The sequence below is a fragment of the Electrona antarctica genome (assembly GCF_951216825.1).
Source record: "Electrona antarctica genome assembly, chromosome: 3".
Lineage (NCBI taxonomy): Eukaryota > Metazoa > Chordata > Actinopteri > Myctophiformes > Myctophidae > Electrona > Electrona antarctica.
In genome coordinates, this window is record NC_136808.1 from 4,089,833 (window position 1) to 4,106,956 (window position 17,124).

General features: G+C 42.9%; 1 protein-coding gene across 3 annotated transcripts in view; it reads left to right on the forward strand.

Annotated features, from left to right (window-relative positions):
* Window positions 1-15,101, forward strand: part of sppl2a (signal peptide peptidase like 2A) — a 29,369-nt gene extending 14,268 nt beyond the window's left edge. The window contains exons 11-17 of one of the 3 annotated variants that reach the window (XM_079496654.1): window positions 1,414-1,470; window positions 2,113-2,166; window positions 4,157-4,256; window positions 7,321-7,401; window positions 8,744-8,904; window positions 11,457-11,490; window positions 13,601-15,101. In XM_079496654.1, coding sequence (XP_079352780.1) covers window positions 1,414-1,470; window positions 2,113-2,166; window positions 4,157-4,256; window positions 7,321-7,401; window positions 8,744-8,904; window positions 11,457-11,490; window positions 13,601-13,644 — 531 coding nt within the window. In that variant the 3' untranslated portion in view covers window positions 13,645-15,101. The remainder of the gene's footprint in view (window positions 1-1,413; window positions 1,471-2,112; window positions 2,167-4,156; window positions 4,257-7,320; window positions 7,402-8,743; window positions 8,905-11,456; window positions 11,491-13,600) is intronic. The other 2 variants (XM_079496656.1, XM_079496655.1) reach the window with 2 other exon arrangements.
* Window positions 15,102-17,124: the final 2,023 nt, after the last annotated feature.

Genomic DNA, 17,124 nt, shown 5'->3' on the forward strand with positions numbered 1-17,124 from the left:
AGTAGAAACCATTAAAACATCACGCTGAGAGCCTGGCCATCTGTGTCCATGTGGCATGGAGGTAAAACCCATCAAACTAAATGTTTCCAGTATACATTGGAGAAATGTACAGTTTTAAACCAGTTCCACAGTAGTGTAATGTCATATCTACTTTATATGGCCCGTAGCACTTGCCCTAGCCTAGCCTCTTAGATAGCACATTATGTAGACTTAGATAGTATAAGAACAGACTTATAGCTTGTTACGTAGACGGCTCTAGAATTGCACTTTATGTAGTCATAGCACCTTATAGTACACATGTATAATATATTATATAGTATAGTATGTATTGTTTACATAGATACTCCACTGTTACATTCTTAGTTTACGCATGATTCATGATAACTACTTTTTATATATGTGATGTATGCCATGCTTTTGTTATTGCTTAATGTAAGTCGCTCTGGATTAAGAGCGTCTGCTAAATTGTAAATTCCACACTTTAGCAGTTGTCTTTGTTAACTGCAGTAGAATGAAGTGTGATAAATAGGATACAGATTAGGGCTGGGCAATTAACCGAAAATGACATTTAGAACCACTGACTTAATCTTGCTCATGTAGGCAAATCGAATCAACTAGAAGATGTAGATCTGCTAATTGTGAAAATTGTCAGACCTTGTCAGAGAAGTGAGAGGAAGGAAGGAAGGCACTGGAGCAACTCTGACTCGGTTTAAGCCCTTTTTAATTCACAGAGTGCAAGTAAAGATTGACAAAGTTTCGATGTATCGGTCACATCTTGGTCAGGTCATGATGTTGACCTGACAAAGATGTGACCTTAAACTGTCTGAGTTGCTCCAGTGCCTTCCTTCCTCTTGCTACCTGTCCTGCCTCTTGAGATGCACCAGATTAGCCTACCACAGGCGTGAGGCACGGTGGAACTCCCTTTTGCTTGTCAGAGAAGTACAGTTGGGTGCCACCGATGTTGTCCCTTATCATTTGACCCATTTAGGCCTGACCTCAAAATTTTTAAAAATCATTCTAAATCCTCCAGTTTTCTGAAATAAATATTTTCACGATTTTTAAAAAATAGCAGACCTACAAGCTCGTAGCGCGCCACTCGGTGGCGCGCTATGAGCTTGTAGATCTGCTATTTTTCAATAGCTAAATTATAACATAATGTTTAAAACACCAAAAGGGGTTCCCGCCCAAAATGGGTTTAACTGTCCTTTTGCGCAGATCACGCAAACCTCAGCAAAAAGAAAAGGACAATATCGATGGCCTCCAACTGTATCAGGGCAGTGTTATCCAAAGGTCTACAAACATCATTTTTCATTAATCATAATCTAAGCAAAAGTTTGGAATAAACGTGACACTGATTTGAAGTCTCATCACCAAGCCCCCCTAATAGAGTTGTATGTTTCTCTGGGTCCACAGAATGGAGTGAGCATCATGGTGCAAGTGGCATTGGGCCCTGATGCTTCTGGAGAGAGGGTATGTCAATGCCTTGCTTCCCTCTTTAAAACATTTTGACTAAAATCTATTAATCAAAATACAGCTTGTTTTGCAATGTTTTTCATAGTGTTTTGAGTTTTTTGAAAACTCACCGGCTTTTATTAACAACTTGGCTGAACACTTGAGTCAAATTCCAATACTCTTCATTACTACCATTGATACACACGCACTTATCTTTACATTATTAGAATATGAGCAGATCAAATACTTTGTTCCTTTTGAAGTCTGCAACAAAAGGCATGGCTTTTGGATGCCATCTCCCAGACAGTGTGGTATCCATCATAGCCAGAGGAGACAGTCCGTTGCAGCATCCAATTACAAAACAGATAGTCAGTCAATACTTCTGCCGAGTTGACTATAAACTCACTTAAGTGAACACTTGAACACAGTGAACACTTTGTGTCCCAAAGTGATATTTGGGACACAAACATATTCCAGGTAGTGCTGGAGGATGGCGTGTGGAGTGGGCGAGTGTGCAGAAATGAAGGTATTGGATTTTGGCTTTGGTGTCACAGTTGTGTGTGTGTGTGTGTGTGTGTGTGTGTGTGTGGGAGTGAATTCTGGACTAATTGTGCCCACCTTGTGGTTGGGTTGGGGGGGGGGGGGGGGGGGTCTGTCTAGGCTCACGGTAACGAGGTGGAGGTCGCTGCTGAACCACAGGCTCCCTCAGAGAAAGTAAGGTCTTCCTCCTTACCCACCCACTGTGTTTTGTGTGTGTGCCACCCTGTGGTGGGGAGGGCTGAGGGACACATCAGACTCAAAGATGGTAAATTGTGGCCTGGGCCATGGCTCAGTGGTCCAGGCACCTTGGCTGGTAATCCAGTCTGGCAGTGTGCCGCGGGTTCGACTCCCGATCCCGACGGCCTTTACTACATGTCTTCCCCCCCCATCTCTCTCCCCATTTCCTGTCAGCCTACTGTCTGTCCCTCTATAAAATAAAGGCGAAAGCCACAAAAAAAACATTTATAAAAAAAATGAAAGATGGTAAATTGTTTTGGGTTTAAGCCTGGATGGGATATTTATCCCAAAAGCAGCATTTAGAAAACTACTAGATAAATAAGGCCCAACATGGGGGGGGGGGGGGGGGGGGGGGAATAATAATTTGCTTTCAAAACCTTTCAAATGAATTCCTTTTGATTTGTTCATAATAAATGTGTGATACATGTGGGCATTAAAAAAACAGATGCCTCATTGGCCACTGCAGTTCGTTGGAGTGATGTGTGTTGAAGGAGGGGCGGAAGAATTTACACTGTGAGAGGACGTACGCCGGAAGTGTGGAAGGCACGTTACGTCACGCTGCCGCTCAAGTGATTACTGGCCAATCACAGCACAGCAATGAGAACTTACAGACCCGAACATGCACTCTGTGACGCACGATCATGCTTCCGCGGGGCTTCGCAAAGGAATCTCGGGAAAGTTTTGCCCTCCCTTGAGCACATACAGTTGGAGGCCATCGATATTGTCCTTTTCTTTTTGCTGAGTTTTGCGTGATCTGCGCAAAAGGACAGTTAACCCATTTTGGGCGGGAACCCCTTTTGGTGTTTTAAACATTATGTTATAATTTAGCTATTGAAAAATAGCAGATCTACAAGCTCATAGCGTGCCACCGAGTGGCGCGCTACGAGCTTGTAGGTCTGCTATTTTTGAAAAATCGTGAAAATATTTATTTCAGAAAACTGGAGGATTTAGAAGGAATTTTTTTTAATTTTGAGGTCTGGCCTAAATGGGTCAAATGATAAGGGACAATATCGGTGGCACCCAACTATACGCTCCAGAGCCGGAAAGGGCGTCTATACGTTTATATGTCTATGCATGTGGGTGGCGGCAGTGGCTCAGGAGGGGCAGGTAAAGTGGCCGTCTTGGAATCCGAAGGTTCCAGGTTCCATTCCTGGCAAAGTGTCATAGTATCATTGAGCAAGACACTGAATCCCTAACAGTTAGGGGTTCAGTAGAGGGAGTAGTTAGGGCCTAACTACTCCCGATGAGCAGGTTGGTGCCTTGCATGGTTTCCCTCAGCCATCGGGGTGTGAATGGGTGAATGTCAAGAACATTGTAATGTAACGCGCTGGAGAAAAGAGCTACTGAATATAAATACAGCCCATATACAGTTTACGACGTGCCCTTCTTTCATATTTGACTGTATTTATATCTAGAGATATACTTACGCACTCTAAGTACTTCTTTAGTACAACAAACATGCTAGAAAAGCACATTGAAAAGTGATTAACTTGTTGACACGGAATTGGTGGTTGAAAATTGGTTAAATATAAAAATGCATGCTTTGTGTGGCTACGAGTGTGGATACGAGTCTTGTGCTTGATTTGACTTTGTTGCACGCCAGTGTCGTACAGAAGAAAATATCCCATCTACGACCTCACAATGCAATGCAACATGACATGTGAGTTTGTAATCTTAGGACGGAGTGAATGAACTGTAAGCAGCATTGTCTTCCTCTTGCTATTACAGTAGTACATGGGGACAAATTATCTTTATCTACATATCTTACATATGTTCAAGTCAAGAGTGTACAGTATTTAATTTTATCCAATCTATACAATGCTGTATAAACCCTAGCCCTAGACCCTTTCACAGGCATGGCTTTGTATTTTGTACATTTAAATCAAGCTGAAATGAAAAACATGTTTTTCCACACTTTTCTCTGCAGCTGCCTGTGGTGATGCGAGTCCCACGATTCTCAGCCTGGGCTCAGAACTTGTGTGGAATGCAGTTCTCCATCCTGGGCTATGGAGACATCATCATACCAGGTAAACTAAACAATCTTCTCATTCAAAGGGTGATCTTGTCAACTTTGGTGGCTGCAGTCCTCTCGTCACTTCCTTGTCTATTGTTCTTGTCATCGAAGTGACTTTAGAAAGTCATATCTTCGCATTTTGCCAATTATTTGGGTGGCCCCCCTCATGGCTTACCAATGGGCCCCCGCCGGTTGAGAATCACTCACATAGTGATTATGTATCAGCAAACCTGTTCATGAGTTTCTCTCACAAAAATGGGAAATTCAAATAACAAATATCTTTACAAAGGGCAAGGTCCGTTTAGAAGAAAACAAGTTGCCTTTTTGAATTACCCTTTTCCACCGAATAAAAGTCAGTTGAGGAACATTCTGTATCAGGAACTATAGAGCGTCACAGTCCCGCCCCCTCGAGAGACCCGGAAAATAAATCCCCGTTCATTTTCCTCATAGACTTTTCAGAAAGTATTTGACACCGCAGCGTTTAAGCTGGCAAAAAATAACCTGGCTCGGGGCATCAGGGATGCGAAGCGGCTGTATGGGCAGACACTCAACGGCTACTTCACGAACAACAACGACCCCAGGCGCTTGTGGCAGGGCTTTAGGACACTGTCTGATTATAAGCCCCCCTCCCAGCAGGTTGGCCACAACGACCCCTCACTACCAGACAGACTCAATGGCTTTTATGCACGGTTTGAGGTCAACAACATCACCGAGGCACAGATCCCCCCACCATCTCCCAGTGAGCAGAGGCTGCAGCTGTCTGCAGCTGGGGTAAAAAGGGCCTTCGCCAGCGTCAACCCACGCAAGGCGGTGGGACCGGATGGGATTCCTGGGCGTGTGGTGAAGGAGTGTGCTGAGCAACTTAACACCCTCCGCGCCATTGCCGACGATTAAAGTCAATTGAAGCTTAATTTTGATAGTGGCGCTTATCGCCATTGCCGACGGCCTTCGGCAATTGAGCTTTTATAGCGCGTTCGATTGCTCGAGCCAAAATGCTACTCACGTTAGCCGGTTAGCTAGCTGTGTTGTTAGCACAGCGCTGGATCGCCCATCTTAGATCGTCGTCGCCATAAGCATCCATTCTATCCATTTCTTTCAATCGCCTGTAACTCCTATTCCTTGTCCCAGATGGCATTTTTGGTCAAAACAGCGTTTCTTTGACGGCACAGAGCTGACAATCTAGAGCTCTCCGGATTGTAAACAAGGCCCACACAGCTGTGTGAAAACTCCTAACGTAGGACTACCGGTTGTGGACCGGAAATGACGGCTTTTCAAAATAAGAGCTCAAATTAAAAAAATGCTGGCGTGAATTAGAATCTAATTTTTCAATAAATGATAGCGGTCTAAGTGTTAAAGATGTTTTTTCAGACATTTTTAATATATCACTCAGCCAGGCAGTTGTGCCCACCTGCCTCAAGAGCGCCATCATCGTGCCAGTGCCTAAAAAGCCAAACCCAACTGGTCTAAATGACTTCCGACCTGTGGCCCTTACACCTGTGGTGATGAAGTGTTTTGAGCGGCTTGTCCTTCAACACACCAAGAGCAGCCTGCCTGCAGACCTGGATCCACTACAGTTCGCATACAGAGCCAACCGCTCCACAGATGACGCCGTCTCAACTGCACTCCACCTCACCTTGTCCCATCTAGAGAAAGAGAAATGAAATGAAATGAAATGAAATCTATATTTACCCAGGGTATCTGGGCTAAGCTCAAGAACTTGTTTCCAGCCAGGCCCTGCTCATAGAACACATTTCATCGTAGTGGTTGATGCCTTGTTCAAGGGCATTTCAGCGGTGGTAATTTTAACGTGTCGGACGGCTGATTCGAACTGGGAACCTTCCGGTATCTAGACCGCGCCGCTATCCGTTCGGCCACCGCTGCCACCTACCCCAGGCTCCTGTTCATTGATTTTAGCTCAGCATTTAATACCATCATTCCACAACAGTTGGTGGAAAAGCTGCGGCTGCTGAATGTGGACCATGGCACCTGCACCTGGATCCTCAACTTCCTGTCTCAGAGGCAACAGAGAGTCAAAGTCGACAACATCTGGGACCATCACAGTGAGCACAGGATCGCCTCAGGGCTGTGTCCTGAGCCCCCTGCTGTTCAGCCTGCTGACCCACGACTGCACTGCCAAATTTGGCAGTAATCACATCCTCCATTTGCAGATGACACTACTGTGGTGGGGCTCATTAGTAAAAATGATGAGTCTGACTATAGGAAGGAGGTGGATCTACTCACAGCGTGGTGCAGTTCACATAACCTCTTTCTGAATGTGGACAAAACAAAGGAGATGGTGGTTGATTTTAGGAGGAGAGCCAGCGGCTGCCATCATACACCACTGACCATCGGTGGCGCCCCTGTGGAAAGGGTCAATAGCATCAAGTTCCTAGGGGTGCATCTGGCAGATGATCTGACCTCCACGATCAACACCACGGCCATCATCAAGAAGGATCAGCAGAGACTTTACCCCCTCCGGAGGCTAAAGAAGGCGGGCCTTCCTACTCCCCTCCTCACCACCTTCTACAGGGGCACCATTGAGTCAATCCTGACCTACAGCTTCACATCTTGGTTCGGCAGCCTCAAGGCACAGGAACAATACCAGCTGAATCGGGTGGTGAAGACAGCTGGGAGGATCATTGGTGCCTCTGTTCCCCCCTTGTTGGTGCTCTATAAAGAGCGCTGTGCCAGAAGAGCCACCAGCATCATTGGGGACCCCCATCATCCCTCCCACGGCCTGTTGATGCTCCTACCCTCAGGGAAAAGGTACAGGAGTATTAGGGCAAGGACAACTAGGATGAAAAACAGTTTTTTCCCAAGTGCAGTGAGGCTCATAAACGAACTGCGCCCCCTCCCCCCCGCAGTGAGGCTCATAAACGAATATTGTGTTTGTTGTCTTTGTACGACGCTTATAAGGTCTTTAAATAAATACGTTTTGAAATGTCTATGGGAAAAATGCATTGGGAACTATTTCCTGGGCCTGGCGTCGTCATGAAAGGGGGCGGGACTGCGACGCTCTATACTGTAGTCGTCTGACCTGTTCCAATAATTAATTTTCATTCTTTATTGGTGAGCAGGCTTGCTGGTGGCGTACTGCAGCAAGTTTGATGTATGGATCAACAGCTCCAGGAAGGTCTACTTTGTCACCTGCTGTATTGGTAAGTCACAGTGCAGACCATGTTTCTCACAGCTGTTCCACCAATACTGACTGCATTTAACACGTGTGATTCTCTTTGCTCACCCCTCTTTTTGCTTAAAGGACAACTTTGTTTTTCTTTCAACCAAGATTCATGTTCAGGTTGTTATTTAAGAAAGTCAAAGATGAGTGTTAAATTCTTCCGTTTTAACGACTTTTGCTATTTTTGACGGGGCGGGGGCATTCTAACAATGTCTTTACAAAATCTTATGGCGATTTCTTTATTATTTACTTTAGTCCTACTAGACTACTAGAGATGGGGCCACACTAGTTGTTTTCCGTGTGTCTGAAGGAACAACTGACTGATTGATTGAAGAATTTATTAACAGATTGGAGAATTATAGTACATTTCAAGCACAACTCAATACAAAACTCTTAACTGTGGACGACACCATAAAGCATTACACTTGTTTACAATAGGTCCACCATGTTCAATTCATCATAACATTTAGAGACGTACAAATAAACACTTCTATATAGCCAAAAATAGGAAATCATCATAGAGGAGGTAAAAACGGGGGAAAAAACATATACAGTGAGGGGAAAAAGGGGTGGGTGTGGGATTCAGCTTTTACGGGGGCCAGTTTCGAATTGCAGCCGTCCATAGGTGCCCTTTGAGAGCGGTTTTGAAGGAGTCAAGGGATTCGCATGTCTTAATGACTGCTGGTTGGGCGTTCCACATTTTGGTGACATAGGAGAGAAATTAATTTAGTCCCTTGTTTGTGCCGAATCTGGGTTGCACATGGTTTGTTGTACTCCCTCTGGTGTTGTGGGTGTGGACTTCGTTGACATTAAGGAAGTATTTAGACAGGTACATGGGTATTTTGGTGGTGTAGCGATTCTTGTGGACCAGACCCATTGCAAATGCTGTACTCTGTCGTCAACCCTAAGCCATTCCAGCATGTCAAAATGGGCAGGGGTGAGGTGGGTTCGGGGAGTGAGGCCAAGTAGTAACAGTAAACATTTAGCCACTTCGAATGCCCTGTCAAAACAATCATTAAAACTAAAGAAAGAAGAAAAATTACACTCATCTTTTACTTTCTCTAATAACCTTGGTTGAAAAACCCCAAAGTTGTCCTTTAACAATAGGCGTTATGCAAGCTTATAATGCGTTGCATTGCAAGATATTTTCATTTAACGTTTGCCCAGTTTCTCCTTCTTCGGGTGCCTAGAATAGTATAGGGTAGGGCGGTTGCAGTTGAGGAATGGGAGACATTGTCCCTACTACTGCAAGATAAGAATTGGACATGCATTCATACTGTGTGTGTGTGTCTCTCTCTCTCTCTCTCTCTCTCTCTCCATAGCCTACTTCTTGGGCATGGTGGTGACCTTCACTGTGATGCTGTTGTCAGGGATGGGTCAGCCAGCGCTGCTCTACTTAGTGCCCTTCACCCTGGTGGCCTCTGCCCTGGTGGCCTGGCGCAGGGCTGAGATGAAGCACTTCTGGGCAGGAACCCCCTATGAGGTGAGACCTACCTGGAAAAGACATTCAGACAGAGACCCTTTACTGGGTGTCTGAAAGTGATGTGAGACTCTTGACTTGTGTCACTGTGAATTTATGTGATAATATATCTAGTCGATGTCGGGTGGAAACGTCCCAAAATTGTTAATTTTCAGGAAAAAACCCCCAAAAAAGAACAATGTAATGATTTAGTTACAAACTCGTGATGGTATTTTTCATTGGTTCAATATTCATAAATGTCAGTTCAAATTTTCCAAAATTGTACAAGCTCAGAATGCGTCTCGTAGATTGGCATTTTTGACTGAAAGTGATGTAAGACTGAGTTGTGTCAGTGTGATTGTCTGTGGCATATCTACTATACCTATCTATGACAGCCGTTTCTGTCTAGAACAGCAGTGGTTCTCAAACTTTGTCATGTCAAGGAGGACCCCCAAATGTATTTGGAACACCCATCTGAAAATGTTATGTCGCGCGAACCCCCAATTCTGAAAGAATTTATATTCAAAGATTTGTGCCACATTTCCATGATTTTTCAAAAATAGCAGACCTACAAGCTCATAGCGCGCCACTCGGTGGCGCGCTACGAGCTTGTAGATCTGCTATTTTTCAATAGCTAAAGTATAACATAATGCTTAGTTAAAACACCAAAACGGGTTCCCATCCAGAATGGGTTAAATATTCATAAATAGTAGATATACCAGCTTGCAGTGCGGCACGAACTGGCAGAGCTTGTGCATCTGCTATATTTTATAGTAAGGGCATTTTATCAGGTATTTGACCAATCTGGGAACTAAATCGTTACCAAGAAATTTCTTCACCAATGTGTTTCTAAAGGTGTCTAATAACATGTACCAAAAGTTTGAAATTCAACTCCCGTGGGAAAATTGAGTTATTAGCATAATATGTGACCATACCCATAACATCCTATATAAGGCAAAAAAGTCCAAATTTCATCATTCTTTAAGTAGCATGTGACATATGAAACTAGGGTGATTTCATGATTCTGAATCCATTCCAAGCATTAGTTTTGCACAAAAAACACTCTTTGGGCTAAATTAGGCCATATCCAGTTGTGCTGACCTCATCACGTTTGTGTGGCCGTTTTCCTCCCAAGTAGTGTTTTTTGTGCAAATCTAATGCTTGGAATGGATTCAGAATCATGCAAACACCCTAGTTTCATATGTCACATGCTACTTAAAGAATGATGAAATTTTGACTTTTTTGCCTTATATAGGATGTTATGGGTATGGTCACATATTATGCTAATAACTCAATTTTCCCACGGGAGTTGAATTTCAAACTTTTAGTACATGTTATTAGACACCTTTAGAAACACATTGGTGAAGAAATGTCTTGGTAACGATTTAGTTCCCAGATTTTCATAGATTTCTCTTACTATTAATAGCAAACATATGAAATATTGGATAAAGTGGTTAAAATGATTGTGATGCTATATTAACACATTTAGCTGGACCCCTGGGGATCCCCGGATACAACTTTGAGAACCATTGTATTGTACGCTGCTATCGCTCACTCACTCACTGCTTGGTCCTCCACACTCCGCAGCAAGCACATTGCAATCTGTGAAATGTTTAGGGAATCGGAGGAATTGAATAATGTAGTGCAGAGGAGAGCCAATCGACAAGGAGTTCACCTTTCCTTTTTGAGTGGTGCAGCCACTGTTTAGGGTACAAACAGTTGACAAAGTGGCGCTGTTGAGCTTCACACTGTGACAGGTGCATCATGAGAAGCTGAGTTTTAGTGTAACAGAACAGACTACCAGACGCAATAGCATTTGTTGACCACCAAGTGTCACTGTTGCACCACTCACTTCAGACAGGTCTGATTTCTTTTCATTTCTAATCATACATCAGATCTATATTCTACTACTCTAACTGAGATGTTGTAGATCAGGATGTGCTGTCAGTTGAAAATTACTTATTTTCAGTAAAGGTGCGTTCAGATTTAAATATTCGCATTGGTTCGTCCCGGTTCTGCTGCGTCCGTTCGCGGCGCTCGCGCAACTTCTCGTCTTTGCATAGACTTTGTATGTAATCGCGCCGTTTTAACCATCCAAGTCTGAACGCACCTTAAGCCACACCACCATGCTACAGAGTAGGGCATTAAGCACTTCTGATCAATCTTTTCAAGTCGACTTAGTCAGTAAAAGTAGAGGTCGTGTCTCAATGTGTCGTATGATGTCGAGGAACACTATCCCTTCCAGTTCTGCTCCCTACCAACGTAACGAAAGTGCGGCAACAGAGAACACAGCCAATTGTGTTTGTTGGCGCGCCCGGCCAAGCCGGAGGCACCGCACAGAGCAATCGAAACCACAGTCTCCAAGGTTGGTGGGCAGGAACTCCACCCCCCTGGCATTACACATGTAATGCAGAGTACACTGAGATGTCTTGGAAACACAGGGACATTGCAAGATATCTCAAGAAATAAAAAAGAACTTGGCATGGTGGTGCGTAAGTGCATGAATGCATGCCTTTAAAAGGTCTGTGTGTGCGTGAGAGATAGATAACATTCTGACCTGGCTTCGTCTCCACCAGGTGCTGGACTCATCCAGGGAGCCTTTGTTGCCAGGTGTGCTTCGTTCCCTTCCACCCAGTGTCCCCTCCCCCTCCTGTACCCCCTTCCCTCCTCCATCCTCACAGTGTCGCTCATGCAACCTTCACCAGCTTCACTCATTATCTTGTCTTTTTTTTTTCTTCAGTTGACTTTTTAACTATTTTCCTTTTCTGTGGTCAATAAGATATTCAAACACAACCAAAATGTGATGTTTTGGAATTTGGAAAAAGACATCACCTTCTTATTCTGATTATTATATAAATGCAATATATCTCTTTTTTCTGGAAATGAAAAATGTAAATTGTTTCGGAAATGAAGAAAACCATGCAATTCTGCCTCATCAAAGTTGGTATTGTGACTTTATATATTGTCAATTAATTGCATGAGAGGGAGAGAGGTGATGGAGTTAGCTGCTTTAGCAGACAGTTTGAGGGTTCAATGGTCCAAAACTTAGTTTGGCCATTATTTTTACCAGCCAAGCACATATCACTTATTTGACCACTAGGTGTCGCCATAGCATTGCCATTGTCCCGGGTCTCTTTCACCTTGTGGAACTTTTCCAGGACATTCCACAGTGGACCTTTTAAAGCCATGACCCTGAAGGATTACCTTCACTTCACCATTAACTTCATTTCTTTATCCCTGCAGTCTGGCTGGCTTTCACAGCGTGTGCTTTTGTGATTTGACTTATGTGTTAATTTTCTCCTTCTGCTTGTCTTCCAACCAGTATTTTAAGTTTCTCCTGACTCCATTAGATATGTACTTTATTAACAACCAGATGATAACTTCCCCCTTGCATGCTGTTGCTTGGTCTTGACCTGGGAGGCCAGTGGAACAAACTGCTATTCATTTTTTGGTGTTTCTGAATGTCGTGAAATAGTATAGAGCTTGTAAGCTGTTCTCTACTCATTCTGTGCTACAAGGGGATTATAAAGGTCCTTACACAACCGGAACATTTATTTAGTGTGATTAATTAATTTAAACTGCTGTTCTGGTGTTATGAGTACATCCACACTGAACACAAACATAGTGAGGCGATAAAGTGACTATTATTGTTCGAGATGAGGTTGATTTATTTTAACCTGTATTAACCCATTTTGGGCGGGAACCCCTTTTGGTGTTTTAAACATGTTGTAATTTAGCTATTGAAAAATGTGGCACGCTACGAGCTTGTAGGTCTGCTATTTTTGAAAAATCGTGAAAATATTTATTTCAGAAAACTGGAGGATTTAGAAGATTTTTTAAATTTTGAGGTCAGGCCTAAATGGGTTAATAAGGTATCACCAAATGAATAAGTTTGATGTAAAATATTTGCCAATGCATTTTCATATTTATTCGTCACGCTCCCGATGTGTAAGGGCCTCAAGAGTGACATCTGTCCTCAACCAGGGGTTTCCAAACGTCTATGTCAGGGACCTCCACAATGACATTCAGCCATGGACACTCACTTCAAATGTCTTATTAGGGGCAATGATGTTTTGGTTTAAATGAAACTAAATTACATTAAATTGTCCAAATGTTACAATTGGTACAATCACTGCCTGGTATATTCTATAACACTAATGTGTATTGGATTATGCTGAAATTAAAACTACTCTGCTTGGCTGGGGACCCCCTGGAACCCCCTCAAGGATGCTTGGTGATCCTCAGTCTTGAAAACCACTGTCCCAAACAATATGTGTACAGTACAGTAGGAGATACTTCAAATCGAGATCACGATTATTTCAGACTTTTGTCTATATTACGATTAACGAATGTGTTTTTTTAACATGAAAGTAGAAGATGTACAAGCTCGCGTATCGATGTGATGTGTTGTGAGCTTGTAGATCGGCTATTTTTTTTATTATGAAGTATATTAAAAGTGGTTAATCTATCAGACTAATCAATTGAATGACTAAATTGATGTAATTATAAGCGTCAAAAATACATATATTCTGCATACATATATTCATTTCTACGAAAAATATATTGTTCAACTATTATTTGATTAACCTACATGAGCAACGTTAAGTTAGTTATTGGTTCAGTTAATTGCCCAATGCTCAGCACCTAGTACGTATGTGATGTTTATTGTCAACTTTGAATGTGTTTTTCTCATTTCTTTCTGTTTTATTGTATTCTTCAGAGGGAAGAGCTGACCAGAGAGCCATAGGAGGAGAGAAATGCTGAGTTTCACTGATGAGCAACGAAACAATCAGCTGGAGATGTTTAACGTTTGCATTTTGAATGTGTTCAGAGCAAGGGAAAGGATTTTATTATTGGTTTTGTTTTGTTTTAGAACAATGTGGGTTATGGCTGGGAGCACAGTGTTTGTAATTGACAATGCTTAGTAAATGGACCTGACAGATGCTTTTAAATAGTTAAACACTTAAACCCTATTTTCAATTAATTAGAAAAAAATTGCTAATCTAATTGTAGATTGGCTATTTGTATTTTTAACTTTTTTGAAAATGTACAAGCTCACAACATGATACATTGGTCAGCTATTTTGAAATAACTTTTTTGTCATATTTTTCAAAAACGTTCAAAGAAATGTCAAAAATAGCAAAAAGAAAAAAAAAGTTTGCAGCGCATCACAAAGTATCGAAGAATAATTAAAAAAAATCACCCATTTTTGAACATTGCCAAACTTGCCCAAAATGGTACGCTATTTTTGGGACCAGGATCCAGGATACAACCAGGATGTTTCGTTCAGTTGTTCTCAAACTTCTGAATTTCAAGTCCCCACACCCCCCTCATTAAAGGAGAATTCGGGACTAGCCATTTTCATACCATCATCTGATGTTATATCCAAGAACGAGTGGTAGAGCGTGGTGGAGCGCATCACAGTTCTGAGCGTGCACAGGTGGGTCTTACTCTATTATTTGTCCCAAATGGGCTGCCGTAAAAAAGGGAAACTACCATACCTACCACGCTTTACCACCTCTACGCTCTACCACTCGTTCTAGCATATACAGTTGGGTGCCACCGATATTGTCCCTTATCATTTGACCCTTTTAGGCCTGACCTCAAAATTTAAAAAAATCCTTCTAAATCCTCCAGTTTTCTGAAATAAATATTTTCACGATTTTTCAAAAATAGCAGACCTACAAGCTCATAGCGCGCCACTCGGTGGCGCGCTATGAGCTTGTAGATCTGCTATTTTTCAATAGCTAAATTATAACATAATGTTTAAAACACCAAAAGGGGTTCCCGCCCAAAATGGGTTAACTGTCCTTTTGCGCAGATCACGCAAACCTCAGCAAAAAGAAAAGGACAATATCGATGGCCTCAAACTGTAACATCAGATTATGGTAAGACTCCCAGAGTACAGACCTGTAAGGGTCCATTTGGCCCCCTGGAACCACCTCAGGGACCTTTGGGGGTACTCGGACACCGCTTTGAGAACCACTGGTTTAGTTCAGTTGAGCAAAAACACAGTGACACTAATGCCTTGCTGATGATTGCATAAATCCGCATTGCACTTTATGACTCTTAACCTTTGCCAGTTAATTCATTTGTAGACAAGGTGGTGTTGAACTTTAAGATTTTTTGATAACTGTTTTTGAGGTGTCTGTAACTTGTTTGTATAATTGATCCACGTGATTTCTTTCAATGCCTTACATTAAAAGAACAACTTGTTTCTACTTTGGTGTTATTTGGATGATTATCCTGTTCTTTCTCAAGCGCCATTACCACATTAATATAACTAAAGTATTATGTATTCTATAATTTAATGTAATTAGATGATTGGACCTGGATGCAGGAGGAAATGTTTTATTTATTTTTTAAATATATATTACAACTTGTACATTTTAGGACAGATACGTATCACCAGACGTGAGAAACAAACATTGATTTTGATGTCCTTTAAAATTACAATCTCAATGTAAGATTGTCATCAGATGAAAATTGGTATTAAGATAGTCGTGAGGGAGCATTTGGCAACTCCTTGGACTTATGGTCAGATATACGTATACATATTTAATGCAGTAGGCTATATTATATATATTCTGTCTATATATTCAAACATAATGACTCTTTTACACTACAGGAACTAAGTAAACTGTACCCCTCGGGTACTAACCCTGAGTTCTGGCACCCCAGAACTCAGAACCTAATACTTTCAAATATGTTTTCTAAAAGAGCAAAATAACTGATCTGCAAGCTCACAGCAGGTTGCGATGTGATGTGAGCTTGTAGAGCTATCTTTGCCTTATTTTTGAGTGGTGCAAACCACTCCAACAACCAGCTTTGTTTGTATCCGTGTTTGTGTGCACCTGTACGTGGGGCCCAAAAGAATGAGCATGGTTAATTGGTTACTATGGTCACTGACATTACGTCAGACCACAGCTGATCAGGCTATATAAGACCTTGCACCACTCAGTTCACACGGGTGTGATTTTGTATTTATAAAGTACCTCCCTGATTATGCTTAGCCTATAATGAACATTGATGGCGTTATGGAAGGCTCTGGGTTATCCTTAATAGTAATGAAACGAAACGAACCATAAGTGAACTAGGTTCAAATAAGTTCTGGACTGCAGTTTTAAGCTTAAAGGCCACATGTGATTTTGTATCGAATTCCCTTTTTTAAATAACTACATTTAAAAAATAAAATCCAATTATAGCTCTTCTCTTCCTGCCTTGTTTATAGTGCTCTGAGATACGTAGGTCACGTAGGCTTTCTGGAGACAGGCTCACACAATGTTCAAATGCTTCCGCCTATAACATCAGAAGAGTTGTCTGGCTGTCTGACCTATCTCAGAGCACGTGTAGGAAAGGAAGAGCTAAATAATTGGATTTATTTTTTTTCTTTTACGTTTTTAGGCCACATATGGCCTTTAAGCATAGAAGCTGCAATCCGGACCATATATATATATATATATATATATATACATACATATACAGGAGGGAGACCAGGGCAAGGGACTAGGCACAAGCCGTCTGGAAACCTGGACCCCAGACAGATGGCCAGGACGCTGGTTTGAGGCAGAACTGGAGTCATCTGGGGGGCGGCCTGGACACTGGGATGAGGCAGAAGTGGAGTCATCGGGCGGTCGGCCCGGAGGTCGTGACGAGGCAGAACTGTAGTCATCGGGCGGTCGGCCCGGGGGCCGAGACGAGGCAGAAGACACCGAAGGCGACACCAGGGAAGCCGCAGGCAGAGGCAGGGCCAGAGATGATGCAGGCTTGGGAGGCGACGCCGTAGGTGCTGCAGGCAGGGGCGAGGCCGGAGATGCTGCAGGCGGGGGTGACGAGGTGGGTGCTGCACACCCTGGAGACAAGGCTACAGGAGGCAGGCTGGAAGTCGCTGTGGCTCTGGACCGGTTGGGTATGGTGGCTTGGCGACCCAAGGAGATATTTTCTCGTTTGGTGGTACTACGAGGATCTCCCCGGGCCAGCCTGGTGCCCAGATAAAGGTCTGCAGCTGGCTCAGAATATACTGGTATTTGGACCCTACTACTGAAATAGGCCAGCAGACTCATTGACTGGGTGTTTAGCTGGTCAGATTCAGTGCAGGCGGGCTCATTTAACACAGAAACAGGATGAGTAGTTAACTGCTTAGGAGGCTCATGAAAGGCAGGTTGAAGGGCCACAAACCCGAGTCTAATTGAGAGCTTGCTGGGAACAGAACTGGTATGCAGAAAGGTTTTGAGCCGATCACGG